Source organism: Diabrotica undecimpunctata, chromosome 9 (genome assembly GCF_040954645.1).
Source record: "Diabrotica undecimpunctata isolate CICGRU chromosome 9, icDiaUnde3, whole genome shotgun sequence".
NCBI lineage: Eukaryota > Metazoa > Arthropoda > Insecta > Coleoptera > Chrysomelidae > Diabrotica > Diabrotica undecimpunctata.
Window position 1 is genome coordinate 39,002,913 of NC_092811.1, and position 18,618 is coordinate 39,021,530.

General features: G+C 32.5%; 1 protein-coding gene across 2 annotated transcripts in view; it reads left to right on the forward strand.

Annotated features, from left to right (window-relative positions):
- The window catches only part of LOC140449884 (uncharacterized), a 34,462-nt gene extending 19,511 nt beyond the window's left edge, over window positions 1-14,951 (forward strand). The window contains exon 2 of one of the 2 annotated variants that reach the window (XM_072543290.1): window positions 13,581-14,951. In XM_072543290.1, the coding sequence (XP_072399391.1) occupies window positions 13,581-14,419 (839 nt within the window). In that variant the 3' untranslated portion in view covers window positions 14,420-14,951. Of the gene's footprint in view, window positions 1-76; window positions 403-13,580 lie in introns of those variants that run through there. The other variant, XM_072543292.1, reaches the window with a different exon arrangement.
- The last annotated feature ends 3,667 nt before the right edge of the window (window positions 14,952-18,618 follow it).

Genomic DNA, 18,618 nt, shown 5'->3' on the forward strand with positions numbered 1-18,618 from the left:
ATATTGTAGTATAATTCTAACAGAATTACAATCATAATTATTTCAAGCATTAGGCTTTAATTAAATATTTTTCCAGATTCACAAAATGAAGATGTGTTACAAGTAATTCAAAATCCAAAACATAAACCAAAACGCCAAAAAACAAAATATGAGAACGGAAATGATGATCTACCACAAATAGTAGAGTTAAAGGCCCAGTATCTTCAGTACCAAATTGAGGAAATGAAGGAGAGGCTGAAAATGAAGAAAGATGAAAGAGTTTTTCAAGCAAAACTCCAAGCTCTACAATTAAAAGAAAAACAAGTAGAGGTGGACATTTTGTTACAACAAAAAAGAAAAATTCAGCTCGAGAATGAAGCTCTCGAGAGTAAAATAAAAGAATGTAAATATAATTCTGAATAAAAAGTCATTATTTATTATTTTTATTATTTATATTATTATTTTTATTTATCTACTGTAATAAAATTTACATGATTTTTGTGAAGTATAATTACTTATATTGTATATTTGTTTACAATACATATTCGTTTATAATACACAAACTAGGTGAAGGATACAAATTGTGATATGTAGGGAAAAGTAATACTAATGACTAATGATAGAGTTGGTATAACTGCTGATAGTGAAATAAAAGATAACATAGTAGAAGTTGTAGGAATGAGTGATAGAATAATATCAGTGAAACTTGTACTTGATAAAGATGTATTTATGTTGTGTGTATATGCCCCTCCTCAAACAGGGCTGGGTAAGAGTAATATTCCATAAGAGGAGAAAGTTATAATACATGATTTTAATGCACATGTAGGCCAATACAAGACATGATATGAAGCAATACTGGAGGACTAAGCATTGGAACTAGAAATGAAGCTGGAAATGATATGCTTGAATAAGCAACAACATTAGATATAATATCTGTTGTTAACACATTTATCAAAAGAAACCCAACTTATTACACACAAAATTAGACAAAGCCAATCACAAATAGAATATTTCACTGTAATAAAAGAAGATATACATGAATGTAAGGACTGCAAGGTAATAGTTAGTGAGATAGTAAGCCAACAACAGAAGTTGCTTGTGGTGGATATAGAAGTAAAAAGTGAAACTAAACCAAAATCTTTAAGAGGACCACAAAAATCTAGGTATAAGATATTAAAAAGTAAGAAAGAATGACTATTCAGAGCAAGAATTGTAGAAAAAATGTGTTGGAACATGAAAGGAAATCCTAATACAATTTGGAGGAAGACATCCAGATCTTTAGAGATACTGCTATTGAAATACTTGGAAAAACATCAGAAAAGAAGTTTGAGAATAAATAAAGACACCTGGTGTTGCAATACCACAGCTAAAGAAGTATACAGAAACATATACAAATTTATACAAGCAGCTTGATACCAGGGAAGGAGAAGCAAATTAGAAGGGTGTATATATATATATATATATATATATATATATATATATATATATATATATATATATATATAAATCGGTTGGCAAAAAAAAGAAGTCAGCTACTTCATTGATCTATTGCATTTTGTGTAACAATAAAACACTGAAAACTTTGTTTTCAAACTTCCACAAAAGCTGTTTCTTATCACTACAGCTGTTTCGGCGGATTGCCGAAATGATGCTGTAAATGATGCTGAAATGATGCTGAAAAAATTGCCGTAGAATGTGAAGTAGCATTAAACAAAACTGCTAACAATATCGAAAAAAGTATAATTGCAAAATCTATTACAGATGTGTGTAGTGAAACCAAAAATTCTTGTTACAAAGAAATTAAAACAGCCATTTCAATTAAAAATAAATCAATAGAAAACAACATAGTGTTTACCAAAGCAGATAAAGGTAACACTGCTATTGCTATAGATAAAATAGAATATAATAACAAAACAATAGAATTTTTAAATAATCAAAACATTGAAACGTTACACAAAGATCCAACAGAAAAGTATCAAAAACAAATTAAGCTAGCGTTAGAAAATTCAAAATCAATAGTAAATCCAATAGAACAGAAATACCTCAGTATCATGAACCCACAACCTCCTAAATTATACTCTTTCATTAAACTACACAAACCGGATCACCCAATAAGACCTGTAGTGTCTTTTTATACAGCTCCGTCATATAAACTTTAAAAAAAAACTGCTAGAGATTATTTTAGAACACACTAAATTTTCACCTAAATTTACCATAAAAAATACAATAGAACTAGTTAATAAAATACAACATTTTCAGTTACCTAACAACTCCAGATTAATTTCATTTGACGTAAAAAATCTTTTTCTAGTATCCCTCCCACAGAAACTTTTATTCTAGTAAAAAACCTTTTAGACCAAAATAGTACAAATCCAATCATTACATCTGAAATTTTACATCTTCTTGAAGTTTGCATAAACCAGGATTACTTTGAATTTGATAATGAATTATATACAAATAACAGTGCAGGACTTATAATGGGCAATCCTCTAAGCCCATTGCTATCAGATATTTTTATGGATCATCTAGAGACAAAGATTTTAAAACATCCCATATTCAAACAGTTTTTATATTGGTGGAGATACGTAGACGATGTACTGGTATGTTTCACAGGAACTAACAGGCAACTCGACCAATTTTTATCGTATATTAATTCTCTTCATAGTCATATTGAATTCACAATAGAAACAGAACAAAATCAATCCATAAATTTTTTAGATTTAAAAATTACCAGACTTAAAAACAAACATGACTTCTCCATATTTCATAAACCTACCCATACTGACACGACTATTCACAATTCATCATCCCATCCCACACAACATAAACTGGCAGTCTATCATAGTATGTTACATAGATTAACAGCAATTCCTATGTCAAAATACAATTTTGAGACAGAATTAAATATCATTAAGCAAATAGCAGTAAACAATGGATACAACGAACAAACAATTAATAAAATGTTAAATCAAAAACTACACAAGAAAGCCCTGAACTTAGTATTTCCACCACCAGAGAAAAAACCCAGTACGTTCTGCTCGATTACATATACAGGCAAAATATCAACAAAAATAGCCAAACACATAAAAAAGAAAGGAATAACACCAGCTTTCAGAACAAATAACAACCTAGGCAAATATATTAAAAACAACAAGAGCCAACATAAAAAACACTTACACAGTGGTGTGTACAAACTTAAATGTGGCGACTGCCCAAAAACTTACATTGGTCAAACAGGTAGAAATTTTAATAAACGAATAGCAGAACACAAAAGGGCTTTCAATAATAGAAAAACAGATTCTACATACGCACTTCACCTTCTAGATTATAATCATTCTTTTAATGACGAATTTAAAATTCTCCACATTCAAAATAAAGGCCTTAAGCTATCTTTGTTAGAATCTATGGAAATCAACAAATTAAAAAACACAGATATAATTCTGAATGACCAGCTTGAGACAAACAGTTCTCCCCTCCTCAACCTATTTCATTAGAGACTATAAAGTGTAAACCCATACCAAAAACAGATCACTTGAGAAAGGCAATCAGCCGAAACAGCTGTAGTGATAAGAATTTAAAATAAATTTTGTGGAAGTTTGAAAACAAAGTTTTCAGTGTTTTATTGTTACATAAAATGAATTTCCATCAAGTAACGGTCGAATCCATCAAGTATTGCATACATTTTGGTTTTACTTTTTTTAAAGCTTCGTCAGATCACTATAGTAGTACACTATATATACAGGATAAACTTTACTATACACTTTGGTGGAATTTACAATAACAAAAAATATAAAAAATAAATATCCTATCAATACAAAACCTACTTTTATATTTTAGATCACTATACTACCATATACTATACTATAGAATAAATAAGAATATAAAAATTAAAAATCAAATTAGACCGAAAAAATGCGAGTTAACCTAACATTGACAATCAACAAGCAATTTAACCTCACTTATGTGTCAATATATGACAGAAGATGAATTTCAATGCATGCTCCAAGTTAAAATTTTTTCTTAAGTCGTCATAGTAGGTGACTTTAGCTTAAGCAAAATATTTGTACTTACGTAAATATTTTTAGTTGGTGGAACGAAACTCAACAGACTTAAGTGAAAATTATTTCTTAAGATCAAATTTTTTTGCAACGGTTACGTATGAGAGAGTGGTTACCATGGTTAAGGTAGAAACTATAGGAGTATTGTTTATATTTGTGCTGTCCATGTGTAGATACTGTGTAGATACAGACAGTAACCACGTTTTATATCTCTTCTTTAACTGGTTTTGCTATCAAAATTTATATTAACATCCATTGAATTGGATGGCCAGCAAGAACCAGCAGACTGGTAAAATCAGTCTCTGGTATGCACTTTGTATAAACTAAATATAATTTATATGATTTAATAATATAATAAAAGCAATACGTACAAAACTTGTCCAGAAATCACTTTTCGAAATTACACTATTAAATCTAAATTAAGCACTAATTACTACCGATATAGCAAACTGGATTTTATTTGTACTTGGCACACGTCTTACTCGTTCGAGTGCTAGAACGGGAGGTATATACTTCTTCATTAATATCCTCTTCTTTCGACGCTGTTTCAATTTGACTCTCAGCTCACTTTTTTCATTAAAGACTATTTTCTTTTTCTTCGTAGTTTTGTGCCACCATCTACTTCTTGCAGTGTGATAAATTGTACATTGTGTGTATCCATAGTGTTTAAATCAACTATTTGTAAAACAACAACTTTTCCTTCATTTGGTTTCGCTTTTCTCTTTGATAATATGCCACAAAGAGCTGAAATAAAATATTGTTACGAACATACTTTTGGCATGGCCCAGGTAACGGTTGCATTGCATCTCTAATACTCTCGAAAGTTCGCGTCGTATCGAGTGCGAGAGAGAATAACCGGTCACGTAGGCGAATTAGAGGTGGGACAACGCCAGAATATTCTCGAAACCAGTAACTGTAGTATATATAGGTAACAATGTTAGAAGTAGGGTTAGTCGATAAGAGAGTACCGAACTGTAAAGTTATAAATAAATGTATGTATATAAATTCGAACCGCTCGTTTTATTTAATCACGCTACAGTGGTGTCAGGTGTGGGGTTTGCAAATAAATTCAGCAGTGACGTTTGAAAAAGACTTTTGAACTTGAAAAGTATTATTCGTCGGGAACATCCGCGTAGTGATCTTTATATAAAAGAACATTTAAAAAGTACGTGTGTGCCTGACCAAAGATGCTGCTAGTAGAACTTTCAGTAAAACAGTTGCGTGAGCAGCTAGAAGAACGCGATGAAGACTGCAGTGGGTCCAAGAAGACACTCCAAGAACGACTGAAGACTGTTCTCAACAAAAATGGAGAAGACCCAGAGACATTCCAGTTTCAGTCAGCAGACGAAGCCGTTTTAACTAAAATAATTGATGGAAAATTCGAGACTGTTTCCAAAAGATTCGATGAAACGTCTCAAATGATAGAAGAATCTTCTCGAAAGAATGATGAAAGATTCAATGAAACGTCTCAAATGATTGAAGAATCTTCTCGAAAGAATGATGAAAGATTCAATGAAACGTCTCAAACTATTAAAGAAATAGCTAGACAAAACGACGAGAAATTCGAAAATATGTCTAGAAGATTCGACGAAGTATGTAATCAAAACAATGACAAATTTGAAGAAGTCACAAAAACATTCGATAAAGTAGAAGAGAAGATCAAACAGTTAGAGAGCATGATAACTAATACAAAAGTGCTACCACCAGTTAATACAGTAGCTTTAGATCCGGTAGTAAAAGAAGAATCAGCCAGAGACGAAATGACACATCATATGAGATTCAAATTGCCACCATTTGATGGAAAGTCCTCTTGGTCCATATACCTTAGACAATTTGAAGCTATTGCGACAGCCAATCATTGGACAGAACAACAAAAAGGCTGTTTCCTTGACTGCTGCTTTACGAGGTGATGCTGCAGATATCCTAAGATCGATTCCTAAGGGTCAAGAAAAATGTTACCAGACCTTGTTCACTCGACTAGACAAACGTTACGGAGATGCCCATCTACAACAAGTCTACAAGGCGCAACTAAGAAGTAGAATTCAACGAGCAAGTGAAAATTTACAAGAGTTTGAAGCAGATGTTGCTCGTATAGTGCGGTTGGCTTATCCGGAAGTACCAGACAACATTTTGGAAGAAATTGCTGTAGATACCTTCGTCAATGGATTAAAAGAAATTGTAATCACTGTCTTAAATTAGAAGAACGACTTTGCCCCGTGAGACGAACCACCGTCATTAATGAGCAATGGCAGCCTCAACAGCTACAAGACGCTCAAGCAGATGATCCATGTATAAAAAGAGTATTGGATTGGATGCGTCGAAGTGAGAGACCTTCTTGGCAAGACATTAGTGCATGTAGTCCAGAAGTCAAGTGTTACTGGAGGCAATGGAATTGCCTAGTGCTGAAAGATGATCTTCTGTATAGAACCTTTGAGAACGATGATGGTACAGAAACTAAGCTTCAGTTGATTGTACCTGAAAGTAAAGTGTCAGAAGTATTGCGTCAGTTGCATGACGGTGCATCAGGTGGACACTTTGGTATCACGAAGACTCTGCAAAAGGTTCGAGAACGGTTCTATTGGGTGAACTGTAAAGATGATGTAAGAAGATGGTGCCGGAAATGTGAACTGTGTGCAACCAGTAATGGTCCAGCTGGTAAAAAGAGGGCACCCATGAGACAGTACAATGTTGGTAGTCCTATGGAAAGAGTAGCAATCGACATTGCAGGTCCACTTCCAGAGACAAATGATGGAAATAAATATATCCTGGTAGCCATGGATTATTTTACGAAATGGACTGAGGCCTATGCGATACCAAATCAAGAAGCTGCTACCGTTGCAGAGGTACTTGTTAAAGAATTCTTTAGCCGATTTGGTGTTCCTTTGGAGATCCACTCCGACCAAGGGCGAAATTTCGAGTCAACCCTTTTCCAAAACGTTTGTAAATTGATTGGTGTCAATAAGACCAGAACGACACCCCTGCATCCTCAATCAGATGGAATGGTCGAGAGAATGAACCGAACAATGGGTAAACACCTGTCCAAAGTTGTATCAGAACATCAAAGAGATTGGGACCAGCACATTCATTTATTCCTAATGGCCTACCGCTCGGCCGTGAATGAAACTACAGGCCAGACTCCAACCTGCCTGATGTTAGGTCGTGAAGTTCGTTTACCCTGCGACCTAGAGTTTGGCTGCAGACCTTCCGAAGAACATGTTGCAAGCGAAGATTATGTCGACCGCCTGAAGTTAAGAATGAACAACATTCATGAACTTGCCCGACAACACATCCAGATAGCCAGTGACAGAATGAAAGATCAATATGATTCTCGATGTAAGAGTGAAAGCTATGAAGTAGGTGATCTTGTTTGGCTTTATAATCCACAACGTCGTCGAGGCTTGTCTCCCAAACTGCAAAGACAATGGGAAGGTCCATATGAAATTAAAAAGAAAATAAATGACGTAATATACCGAATTAAGAAGTTGCCGAAAGGTAAACCAAAAGTAGTTCACATAAATCGTCTTGCACCATATGCTGGCTCAAATGAAACAGAAGAAGCACGAACCCTTCAACATGAGATCAAAGATGACCGGCGACCAAGCTTTAATGAATTTATGTCAAATTACGCAGAGAGAAAGAGTGCTAGATTCGGCGTGACCACAGAAGTTCAGCAGGATCTTTTTAGTGTTCCGCATAACGTCTCTCTAGCCCACTGTGTTGCCCAAGATCTTGAGATGACTAAAGGAATCTCATCCGTATTTTATAAGAAATTCGGTCGTTTGGACGAGTTAAAAAACCAGCAGCCTAAAGTTGGAAGAGTACTGAGATTAGAAGATGGTTCCCGATCTTTGCTGTATATGGTGACCAGGAAGTCTTATACAGACAGGGCAAGCTACGAGGATATATGGCGTGCTCTAACTAATTTGAAGAAAATTGTGTGCAATTACGACATCAAGAATTTGGCCTTACCAAGATAGGCCATGCACTAGATAATCTGGACTGGAAGATTGTCAGAAGCATGCTTGAAGTGATCTTCCGAGACACCGGCGTACGAATTACTGTGTGTTGCATTAACCCGATGGGATCGTATCCTTCAAAGTCAGTAGACTGTTATTTCTTTCTAAAGGGTTCATGCAGAGCTGGAGAGTCCTGTAGATTCCGCCATGCTGTGCCTACCGGAGTTGCTGATCGGGACGATCAGATTTAAGAGGGGAGCAGTGTTACGAACATACTTTTGGCATGGCCCAGGTAACGGTTGCATTGCATCTCTAATACTCTCGAAAGTTCGCGGCGTATCGAGTGCGAGAGAGAATAACCGGTCACGTAGGCGAATTAGAGGTGGGACAACGCCAGAATATTCTCGAAACCAGTAACTGTAGTATATATAGGTAACAATGTTAGAAGTAGGGTTAGTCGATAAGAGAGTACCGAACTGTAAAGTTATAAATAAATGTATGTATATAAATTCGAACCGCTCGTTTTATTTAATCACGCTACAATATTGTGGTATTATTTCTCAAAAGGTTTAATGTAAGCTTACTTCCAAACGTCACTAGGACATGAAGAAGGCCTTGTTGGTGACGGTGAAAGATTTGCACTCATTATAAACTGCAAAAAAAAATTGATTTAAATATCGATGTAATAAGAAACACATGCAATTTGAATCGAACTTACAATTAAAAGTAACGAACTTAAAATGAGACCACATTATTTTCTGAAACCTTCATGCTAGTCCATCTCTGTAGTAGTTATATCAAACGCACACAACCCATATTAATAAAGTATCTATGGTATAATTTCACTATTTGAGAGAGTGAGTCATCGTTTAAAGGCCCAGAAATGCGGAAAGCTGTTTGGAAATCCAGTGACGTACACTTACTTTTATTTTAACGTTAATTATATTTTATTTTTCAAATATTAATGTTCGAAATAGGCCACAATATATTTATTTACAAGTTTTTACTGACGTTTCGATCTCTATATCCAAAGACCGCTTTCAAAGATATAAATGGTAGTTATATTTATTTTATTTGTTTATTATTAATATTTTTATAATCTTATATTGTTTATTTTCTTTTTTTTTCTATCTTTAAAAACGGAATAGAGATCGAAACGTCAATGTATTAAACATGTAAATAGATATATTGTGGCTTATGTCCAACCTTCTCCCTAAAAATACAGAATGCCACAAACAAGCAGCTATAGAAAAATAAATATATCTGTCATTTGTATGTTTGAAAACGGTCTCTTTATAGAGATCGAAACGTCCGTAAATTAAACATTTGAATAAATATATTGTGGCTTATTCCCAACATCATTTCTAAAAATACAGAACGACAAGCGAAAAGCCATAGAAAATAAATAGTACTATCATTTGTATAATTGAAAACGGTCTCTGGATATAGAGATCGAAACGTCAATAAATAAACGTATGAATAAATATTTTGTGGCTCATTCCCTACATTCCCCTAAAAATACAGAATGCCACAAACAAAAAGCTATAAAAAAGAAGTAATTTTGCAGAAAGTTTACTGATGCCAACCGGCTGTCGCGGAAGTTACGCTAAAACGTCTTTTGACGTGACCCGTCCTTAAACAGTTACACAATGAAATTTTTTTAAAACAAATTTTAAGACAGTTTCCACACCACCCCAGAGGTATGTCTTGTGGCGCGATACTTTTTTTAAATGGGTGTTCGCCAAGAGCCATATTGTCTTATTAAATAAAATGAACAAAACACTTAAACAGTATAAAACAAAACAAAATAAAATCCTATAAAACAAAATAAAATTCTATAAAAACAAAATAAAAATAATGTTTGATGTGTTTAAACACAAACACTATACACACTTACTATGTTCTTCTCGTTTTTTTTTTGTTTTTGGTTTTTTTTATGCTGAAGTTCTTATTAAACTATTAGAAAATATTATTCGCTGTCTAAACCTGAAGATGCAGTGCTGCTATCGCTGTCATTATCTTCACCACCTGGTGTAATTATAATTGGCTCTAGTAAAACTTTGATATGAGTGTCAAGTTCCCACATACGATGTTCTTCTTTAATTATGTGGCCTATACATTTAGCCCATTTCGCTGGAGTTACATGGAGGATTGCTTGAATCAAAAGTTTCTTGATTTCGTTTAATTTGAACGTTTTGTTATTGCGTGCTACATCTCCTTTCACTTGCTTCCAGATAAGAACTTTGACACCATAATCTTTTGCAGTTTCATCTACAGCATATTTAAGATATTCAATTTTCCTTAACCGTGCAATGTCAAGGAGCTAAATTTTGAGCATTGATTCTTGAATCCTCCCTTTCAATTTCTTTAATAATCACCTGTTTTTTTCAACTCAAATTGAAGAAAACCATCATCAAGAAACCCTGTATCACTTCCTATATGGGTGACGATTAAACGCCGTCCCTTTCCTGATGGAGCTTTTAATCCTGTATATCAGCCTTCTATAAATGCTTCGCGTTTACTTTTGACATTTAAATCTTGCCAAACTTTTCCAACTGTATGACCTTTTCCAACCTTGGTTAATCCAGGTTTCATCCAAATAGCATATTTTGCGTCCAGTGCTGCGAATTTTGCGTATTCTAAATATTTTCTTCTTCGCACAATAATTTTATTTTTTTCTAATAGCATACTTTTTCTGTTGAGTTTTACATATCGAAAGTTCATTTCACGCATGGTCCTGGTTAAGACTCTACGAGATATCTTGGGTAAGGAGTCATCGTTTTCGAGCTCTTGAGAAATATTTTTCAGTGTTGGAATTTCATTCCGAAAATAAAATAAATGAATTTTTCGACGTATAATATTCCTTGTCTCGTCATCCAAAACAATGCTTTTCCTACCTCTAGTTTTACCTTTTTCTTGCTTTTTATTTTCCGATGTATTTTTAAGTACACGATAAATACAGCTAACGGATACTTTTGTTAAACTGCTACAAATGTCGACCGCTTGGCTAACATTTAATTCCATTTTTCTGCCGACAATTGCTTCATAAACGTTTCGTATTATTACCTTCTCTTCGGACGTTAACATTTTCCGTCTCTTTTGCGGCATTTCATTTTTGGAATCAACATCAGAATTTTGCAGTCTTCTCTTGGAACAACCGGTTTTTCGTCCAACTCCAATAAAATTCAAACCAAATAATCACAGAATATAACTAAACATTTACTATAAAACGACAAACTATAACACTCGTATTATCAATAACACGTTTTATTAATAACACAAACTTATCGTATAAAATACCCTACTCTCAGATAAGCCAATGTAAATAACCTATTGTTGATGGGCACTCGCTCGACAAAAACTAGTTTGACGGGTTTCTGTGAATCTGAATTGAAACGGAGTTCCGTCGCTAATTCCAAAGTTGCCAAACGATTGAAAAATATTGTTTTAAAATATCGATTTTTATTTTATAAATTTAAATATGTAATGAAACGGAACATATAAATAAAATTTATTTCATTACAATTTTGTGCTTAATTTTTACTATTGAAAAGATCAGGTTTTTTTGTATTTTTATGACGGTAATAATCGCTGCATGGAAGAATACAGGTTTTGTATGACCATAATTACTACTTGTGAACAAGAATTGGCTACACTGTTCGACAACTTCTGGTCAAGTCTACTATAGAGAAGCACAAATAAATATACTACTTTATATATTCTGTAATTTCTTATGAGGAAACGCAAATTGCAATCGAGAAAACAGGCAGTCTTCGAGGGCCGCTCTGTACATTTAAATTTGAGGATATTCCGCGTTTAAACTATGATATCACTCTTCTAAATTGAGGGTTTCTACTTTACAGTAACAAATAATGATGTGTATGTAATATATTTATTTTTATAATAATTATCAAGAAAATTTGAATAGGTTTAATTACATTTTATTCAATAAAATATCCGCATCTATGAAAATTTTGATGTTAGATAACATTTTAAATTCGTTTAATAATGATCATTAAATCAACATGATAATATTAATTTTACTTACTTATATTGTTTCAGTAATACCCACTACGATTTAGTTTAAATACACCTTCTTACTCTTCACTTTTTACAAAAAAACAATAGATCATTTACCAACATGTCATGGGATATACACAAAACTCATCATTCTGTATGTACACGTACAGTCTGGTATTAAGCACATTATGCGTATATATAGAACATTATAATTCCAGTTAGTTTATTCTAAAAGTTCTGTGTGCAATTCTAGATGTCATCATAGCGCCACTTGTTTAAATAAATAATAAAAGAAGTAACAAAACATGTTACGAAATTTACTGGATACGATGAGCGGAAGATCACTAGTGTAGACCCAAAATAGTAGCGGTCCAAGTACAATCCTTGTGGGACTTATTATACAACAAAAGAAATTAATATTTAATATAAATAAATAGAAACAAAACAAGAGTTAAAAAATAATCTTGTTAAAAACAATTTGAACCGTTTGTTTAAAAAACAACATAGCTTAATTAATAGTAAATAATAAAAACAAACCTAAAGTGTCAACACCGCAACTGTCAAATAAGTGTTACCAATTTATGCCAAAATATCACCTTCTCGATTACAGTTACAGTGTGTTCAGAACAAATGTTCTTCATAAAAACGGTTTATAATGCAATTATACAAATTAAATGAAACATATTATTGTGTATTTCTTTAAGTTAACATTAATACAAATCTTTAAATATTATTTCTACGCGTATATAATAAAATATGTCTAGTGGCTGTAATGCCAGTGTACTCGGCAAAGTGATTCTAAAAAAGAACACACCTACCGAATAAATATTTCGTGTATATGACGTGCAACGGTAAGTAAATTAGATGAAGTATATGTTCATCAAACTACCTACTAATAATTTTCATTATCCTGATAACATTCTTTTCTGTTTCGGTTTTTTTTTGTCTGCAGATTGACTGGACTAATAACTATGCAATTTATTTAATAAATGACTGAACATACAACCGCTGTAACTTTCTATCATTCGGACTGTAACACCGTTTGTCTAAAGCGTAGACGGCAGTCCGTGAAATGACGCATAATTTCAGTCAAACAAAGTAATAATGTTTGTAATACAGCGTTTGCCGGCAATACGTGTAATGACTAGGCTTTTCACGGAATGACGTGTTACACCGATTGCCTACGACATATATATCAAAACCGTAGAACACCGCATAAAAGTAACCGGCAAATTATTGAAGCTTTCCCCGCTTTTTCGAATTTTAACATTGCGAATCCAGAGCTGGCGTTTCTTCACTATCTTGGGCTAGTGTATTTTCAAGTAAATATTTTTTACAAAATACATAGCTAAAATTCAGTACAAATCTTTAGAAAAGAAAAATTAGAAATGTTATTTTTCAAAAGAAACAAAAGTGCTTTAATTTTTTGGAATGGTGTTAAAACACGAATATCTAATTTTTTTATTACAATTTGTACAACCCAGCTTAGATCTTTTTTCTGCAATCATACATTATAAATTTTCATTTAATTACATCATTCTGATTTAACAGGTAATTCTAATTTTAGGTTTCTCTTGTGGACGTATGAAAACTGATGCCAGTATCCTATTAACAAATTATGATAGGAGTGACAGTAATTTGAGCCAATTAATAACTTCCTGTACCAATTTGGACACTTTAGGACAACGTTTTATATGTGTCATTGGCAAGAAACCATCATCAAACAATTATCGTTTAGTCAAACTATATACGAGGAAACACACTGAGGAAAAACCTTTGGCATGTGAAATTTGCAACAAACAGTTTCCAACAAAACGACATTTAAAACAACATATGAGAATGAATATTGATGAAAAACATTTTCTTGCGGCGATGAATAGTAATGAAAAACTATTTGAATGTGCAATTTGCACCAAAAAATTTTTAAGAAATGGTAATTTAATATCACATATGAACGTGCACACTGGAGAAAACACATTTGAATGTAAATTGTGCAATAAACACTTTTTAACACAGAATTATTTAGCAAGACATTTAAAATTACATACTGCTGGTAAACCATCTGAAAGTGGAATTTGTACAAAACAGTTAACAAAGAATTATTTTGAATGTAAATTGTGCAATAAACACTTTTTAACACAGAATTATTTAGCAAGACATTTAAAATTACATACTGCTGGTAAACCATCTGAAAGTGGAATTTGTACAAAACAGTTTTTAACAAAGAATTATTTTGAATGTGAAGTTTGTTCAAAAAAATTTTCGAGAAAGTTTCATTTAAAAGCACATATGAATATGCATACTGGTGAAAAAACTTTTGAATGTGAAATTTGCACACAACAATTTTCAACAAAGGTTAGTTTAAAACAACATTTGAGACTGCATATCAGTGAAAACTCATTTTAATGTGAAATTTTCAGCAAAGCAAATATTACAATTACTTTATGATAGTGCATACGGAGGAAAAACCATTTGAATGTGGAATTTCAAAGATTCTTCAGTGAAAAATCTTTTAAAATTGCATATAAGAGTTCATAATGGTAAAAACCGTTCACATGTAAAATATGCTCAAAACGGTAGTCACACGGTTCTAGTTTAAAAACGCAAAATATACAAACTTCCACTGGTCAGGTCCTATAAAACTTTATTTTAAAGCTAGCACAAGCGTGACCAGACGCTAAACTAACGGAAGTCAAGAACAAGTCCACATGGAGAAGCAACTGGAAAAGTATTTTAGAACTCTCGAACGTTGTACGGGCATGTAAATCCGTTTTTTGTTATTTAGACAGTTGGTATGCACTTTAAATTATAAGAAGCAATTGTACAAATAAAGAGAAATAAATAAATAGTGGATATATATAACGAATCATGTATTTTAAATTAACGTAATTTTACTAAGAGTAGACAAAACTTAATATTGATTAACATAGGCCATATATCAAAATCCAGGGGGGGGGGGCAAGTCAACTCAAATTTTTATTTTGATTCATACAACTTAATAAAAACTAAAATAGCCGATTGCAAAAATGCAAAAATATAAACATGATTTACAAACAGTAAAGAAATACCAGAAAAGTAAAAGTATTCTTAAACAAAAAATTATTAACAACATATTTTATGGTATGACTTTATACATACAAATTTTATTATACAAAATTTTTTATGTAGGAATAAAAAAATCAATTTTAAGCAAGGATGTTAAAAAATAGTAATAAAAAAAGCAGGTACTCTGAGATACGAAATGCAACACAAGCAATAGTGTAGTTTAAATAATATGTAAGTAACATAATATCTGAATTGAAAAATTTCTTTTACTAGGAAATTAAAACAAATATTCAAAACCGTACTACGTTGAAAGGGTTAGGGTAGGGTGTACACCCTTCTACTACCATGCTTAGCCGAAATTGCATAAATAGTCAAATGTGTGCAATCTTCAAATACTTCGCTGGGTGCCAACTTATTTATATTTGACATTAAAAATTTGTACTATGTTGTAAACAATTGAAGAAATTTAATTAAAAATTTATTTGTTATAATTTATTATAAAAAAATTAACATTTTCTTTCAGTTAGTATTGTATGTATTATAATTTATTGAAACGAATAATTTCGCAATAGAATCTTAAATTGTAAAATGTTAAACCCAACAAAACGTAAAAAGTAAACTTGATATTGAAGGCTAGTGCTCTGTATCTTGTGAAAATAAAAACTGAAGGTTTCTGGGCTTTTGTCCAAACTCATCTATTACTTTTTTAAAAAAATTATTCCGATTGTTTTCTATTTTATTTCTATGAACGCTCATCATGCATAGTCCATCTAATTTTTGTTCACTTATAGTGGACCTAATCCAGGTTTTAACCCTTCGAAGAGTTGAAAATGATCTTTCAATCGTGCATGTAGTGGGAGGAAGGCACAGAGAAATTTCTATAGCTTGGGCTATAGCTGGGTAAAATAAGCAATGATCTAGTAGCTCTATCATTGAAATATCTTCTACATCTAAATTGGTTTGATTTTTCCAATAATAGAGCCACAATGATGCCTGTTCTTTTAGATTAGTAATTTTGTATAAATTATTTATGATTTCTATTATTTTGGCGAGGTCTTCTTCAGTTAATTTTATTATGTTTTTGGGATGCAAGTTATACAATAACATACCAGGATTATTGTCTTCTGAAAATCTGACACCAAGAGAACTAATTAAAGAATCTAGGTACGGAATAAATAATGACACTCTAAAAAAGTCTTCAGCGGAATTAACCGCATGGTTTGACCGTTGTGTTTGCTTTCTAGGAGCGATTCGTGGTTTTTCAAGGGTAATACTTAGAGATTCGGCATCATTTGTACTCTTTTCAAAAATTGTTTTAAAAGTTGTTTCCGCTTCTTGTCTGTGCTTTGTTATCATATCAAGAAATAACTGTATATGATTTTTAACTGCCAGCATATCTATTGATTTAGTTTGTAAAATGTTTACTATGGGTTCTAAGAAAGAAGAATATTTGGAAATCAAATTTAGGGAAATTATAAAAGTGGAATCAGATGTGGCACATGAAAGCTGCTGTGCTCTTGATCTTGTTGAGCAATTAAATTTGTTATCTGCTATTATTGTTTCTAAAACATTTTTGATTTCAATAAAATTTACTAGGCCACTATACCAAATATTTAAGTCAAACAAGTAAAAACGTGTAGCATTTATTAAGCGGATATTTTTTTGTGAGAGTAAATTTTGCATTTGACATGGGACGAAATAAAGTTTAAAATTGTTGGTACAGGTACACTTTCTACCAATTAAGGCTTGATACCTACGACATCTCAAAATCCCTCTTTGCATTGTACAATATTATTATGGTAGGTAGCTACATTCGAGGCATTGTTAAGGAAGTACCTACCGCATTTCTCGGTATTTCGCTAGATTAGTTTCCGGTTGTTTGCTGTTTTGAGGTATTGTTGCAAGTTTCTCGCCACAATATGCGTAAATAATGTATTTTTTTAAATATACTTACATACATACTGATTTTTTAAATAATATTACTAATGATAGGGGGGGCAACTGCCCCCCCCCTATGGGCGCCCATGTTGATTAACAATTCTAACAAACATTGTGGCGTATTCTAAATATTACCAAGACACTTTTTAGCTAGAAATTACTTCCAAATTTATGTTCTTCCAATAGCGCTGCAGCCCTAATTGAGTCTTGTTCATCTTAAAAACATCAAGACTTTGGTCTAGGACTTTTGTACAAACAACTTCTTTCAAAGAAAATAGTGCTTCTCTAGTGCCAAGCCATTGATAAATCCGAACTGTATATCCCACTATAATACTCGCATTTTTTGTATACCCTATACTCGATTTTGTATACCTATCTCGAGTAATTTCACTTATTTTTGATTTAAAAGAACATATGCTAAATCACACCGAGGAGTACCTATGAAAACTCGCACTCATATTCTGTATCGTAATTGTGACCAGCCGCCGGATTAATGACAGTTCCAAAGACAGACATCAAGTAATAGCTTTGAAAAGTGAAAGAGTGAAGATTCTCTCTTATTAAGTTTATATTTATTTGCCAATGGCTCTAAATTTAAATTTAATTGTTCGTGAATACTTTTACTTATACAATTAATAATATAATAAACAAAAATGCTGAATTATTTACTATTAAGGTTTCCAACACGGCCTAAAAGAACATATTTCCTAGCTTTGACTTCGTTCCATTAACCCTTTACCTGCCCTGTACGTCATATCGACGCACACTACTTTTGTATTAAACGCCATGTGCGTCGATAAGACGCACACGTAGTAGAGTGCAACAAATTTAAGTTTGGGAATGTGACGTAGTGTTTAACGTAGGTGGGCGGACTGTTTCTACCAGTGGCGTGCGGAAACAGGTAAAAAAATTTTCACAAGCATATCCAATTAAGTTAACAATGAATTTGTTAATTTTTATTTTCATATTTCTTAATCATTATGAAGTTTATAGTCAGTTGCACTCGAAAAATAATGAGTAAAATATTAAGAGTACTTTAATAAATAACAAATTCCTCAATACTTACAATTTATTAACATTGCCCCGAAGGAAGGGTTTCGATAATACAAAAAAATAAGTAGTTTATTTTAACTAATTAAGTAGTATATTTATTTGTCTAAACAAGAAGTAAGTTAGTTAGTTATGATTCCTCGCATGGTTCTAAGATCTCTATTCCTGAATTTGAATTACAATCTTCATCCTCAGAAAAGCTTTCTCCGGATAAACCACTATTAACAACAAATTGCGTAAGTGGTACAGCGTAGTGTCTAACAAATGTTCTTTTTCGATTTAAATGTTTTTATAATTATGCGCGTGTTTACATAATATATTAATCCACTCCTCTAATAACATTTCTTCTGAAAATTTAGTTTTTGCTATATTTTCAACATTATTTATATTAAATGTTGTATTATGAGTTGTCATTCTACCTTTTATCAAAGCTCATATTTTTTCGATAGGGTTTAACTGCGGATGATAGGGAGGCAAGTGAAGACCTTGTTAATTATCGTAAAAATTATTTTAGAGGATATTTCGGCGAATTAAAATAAAATAATCATTGTATATTTCTGCTAAACTCTTTA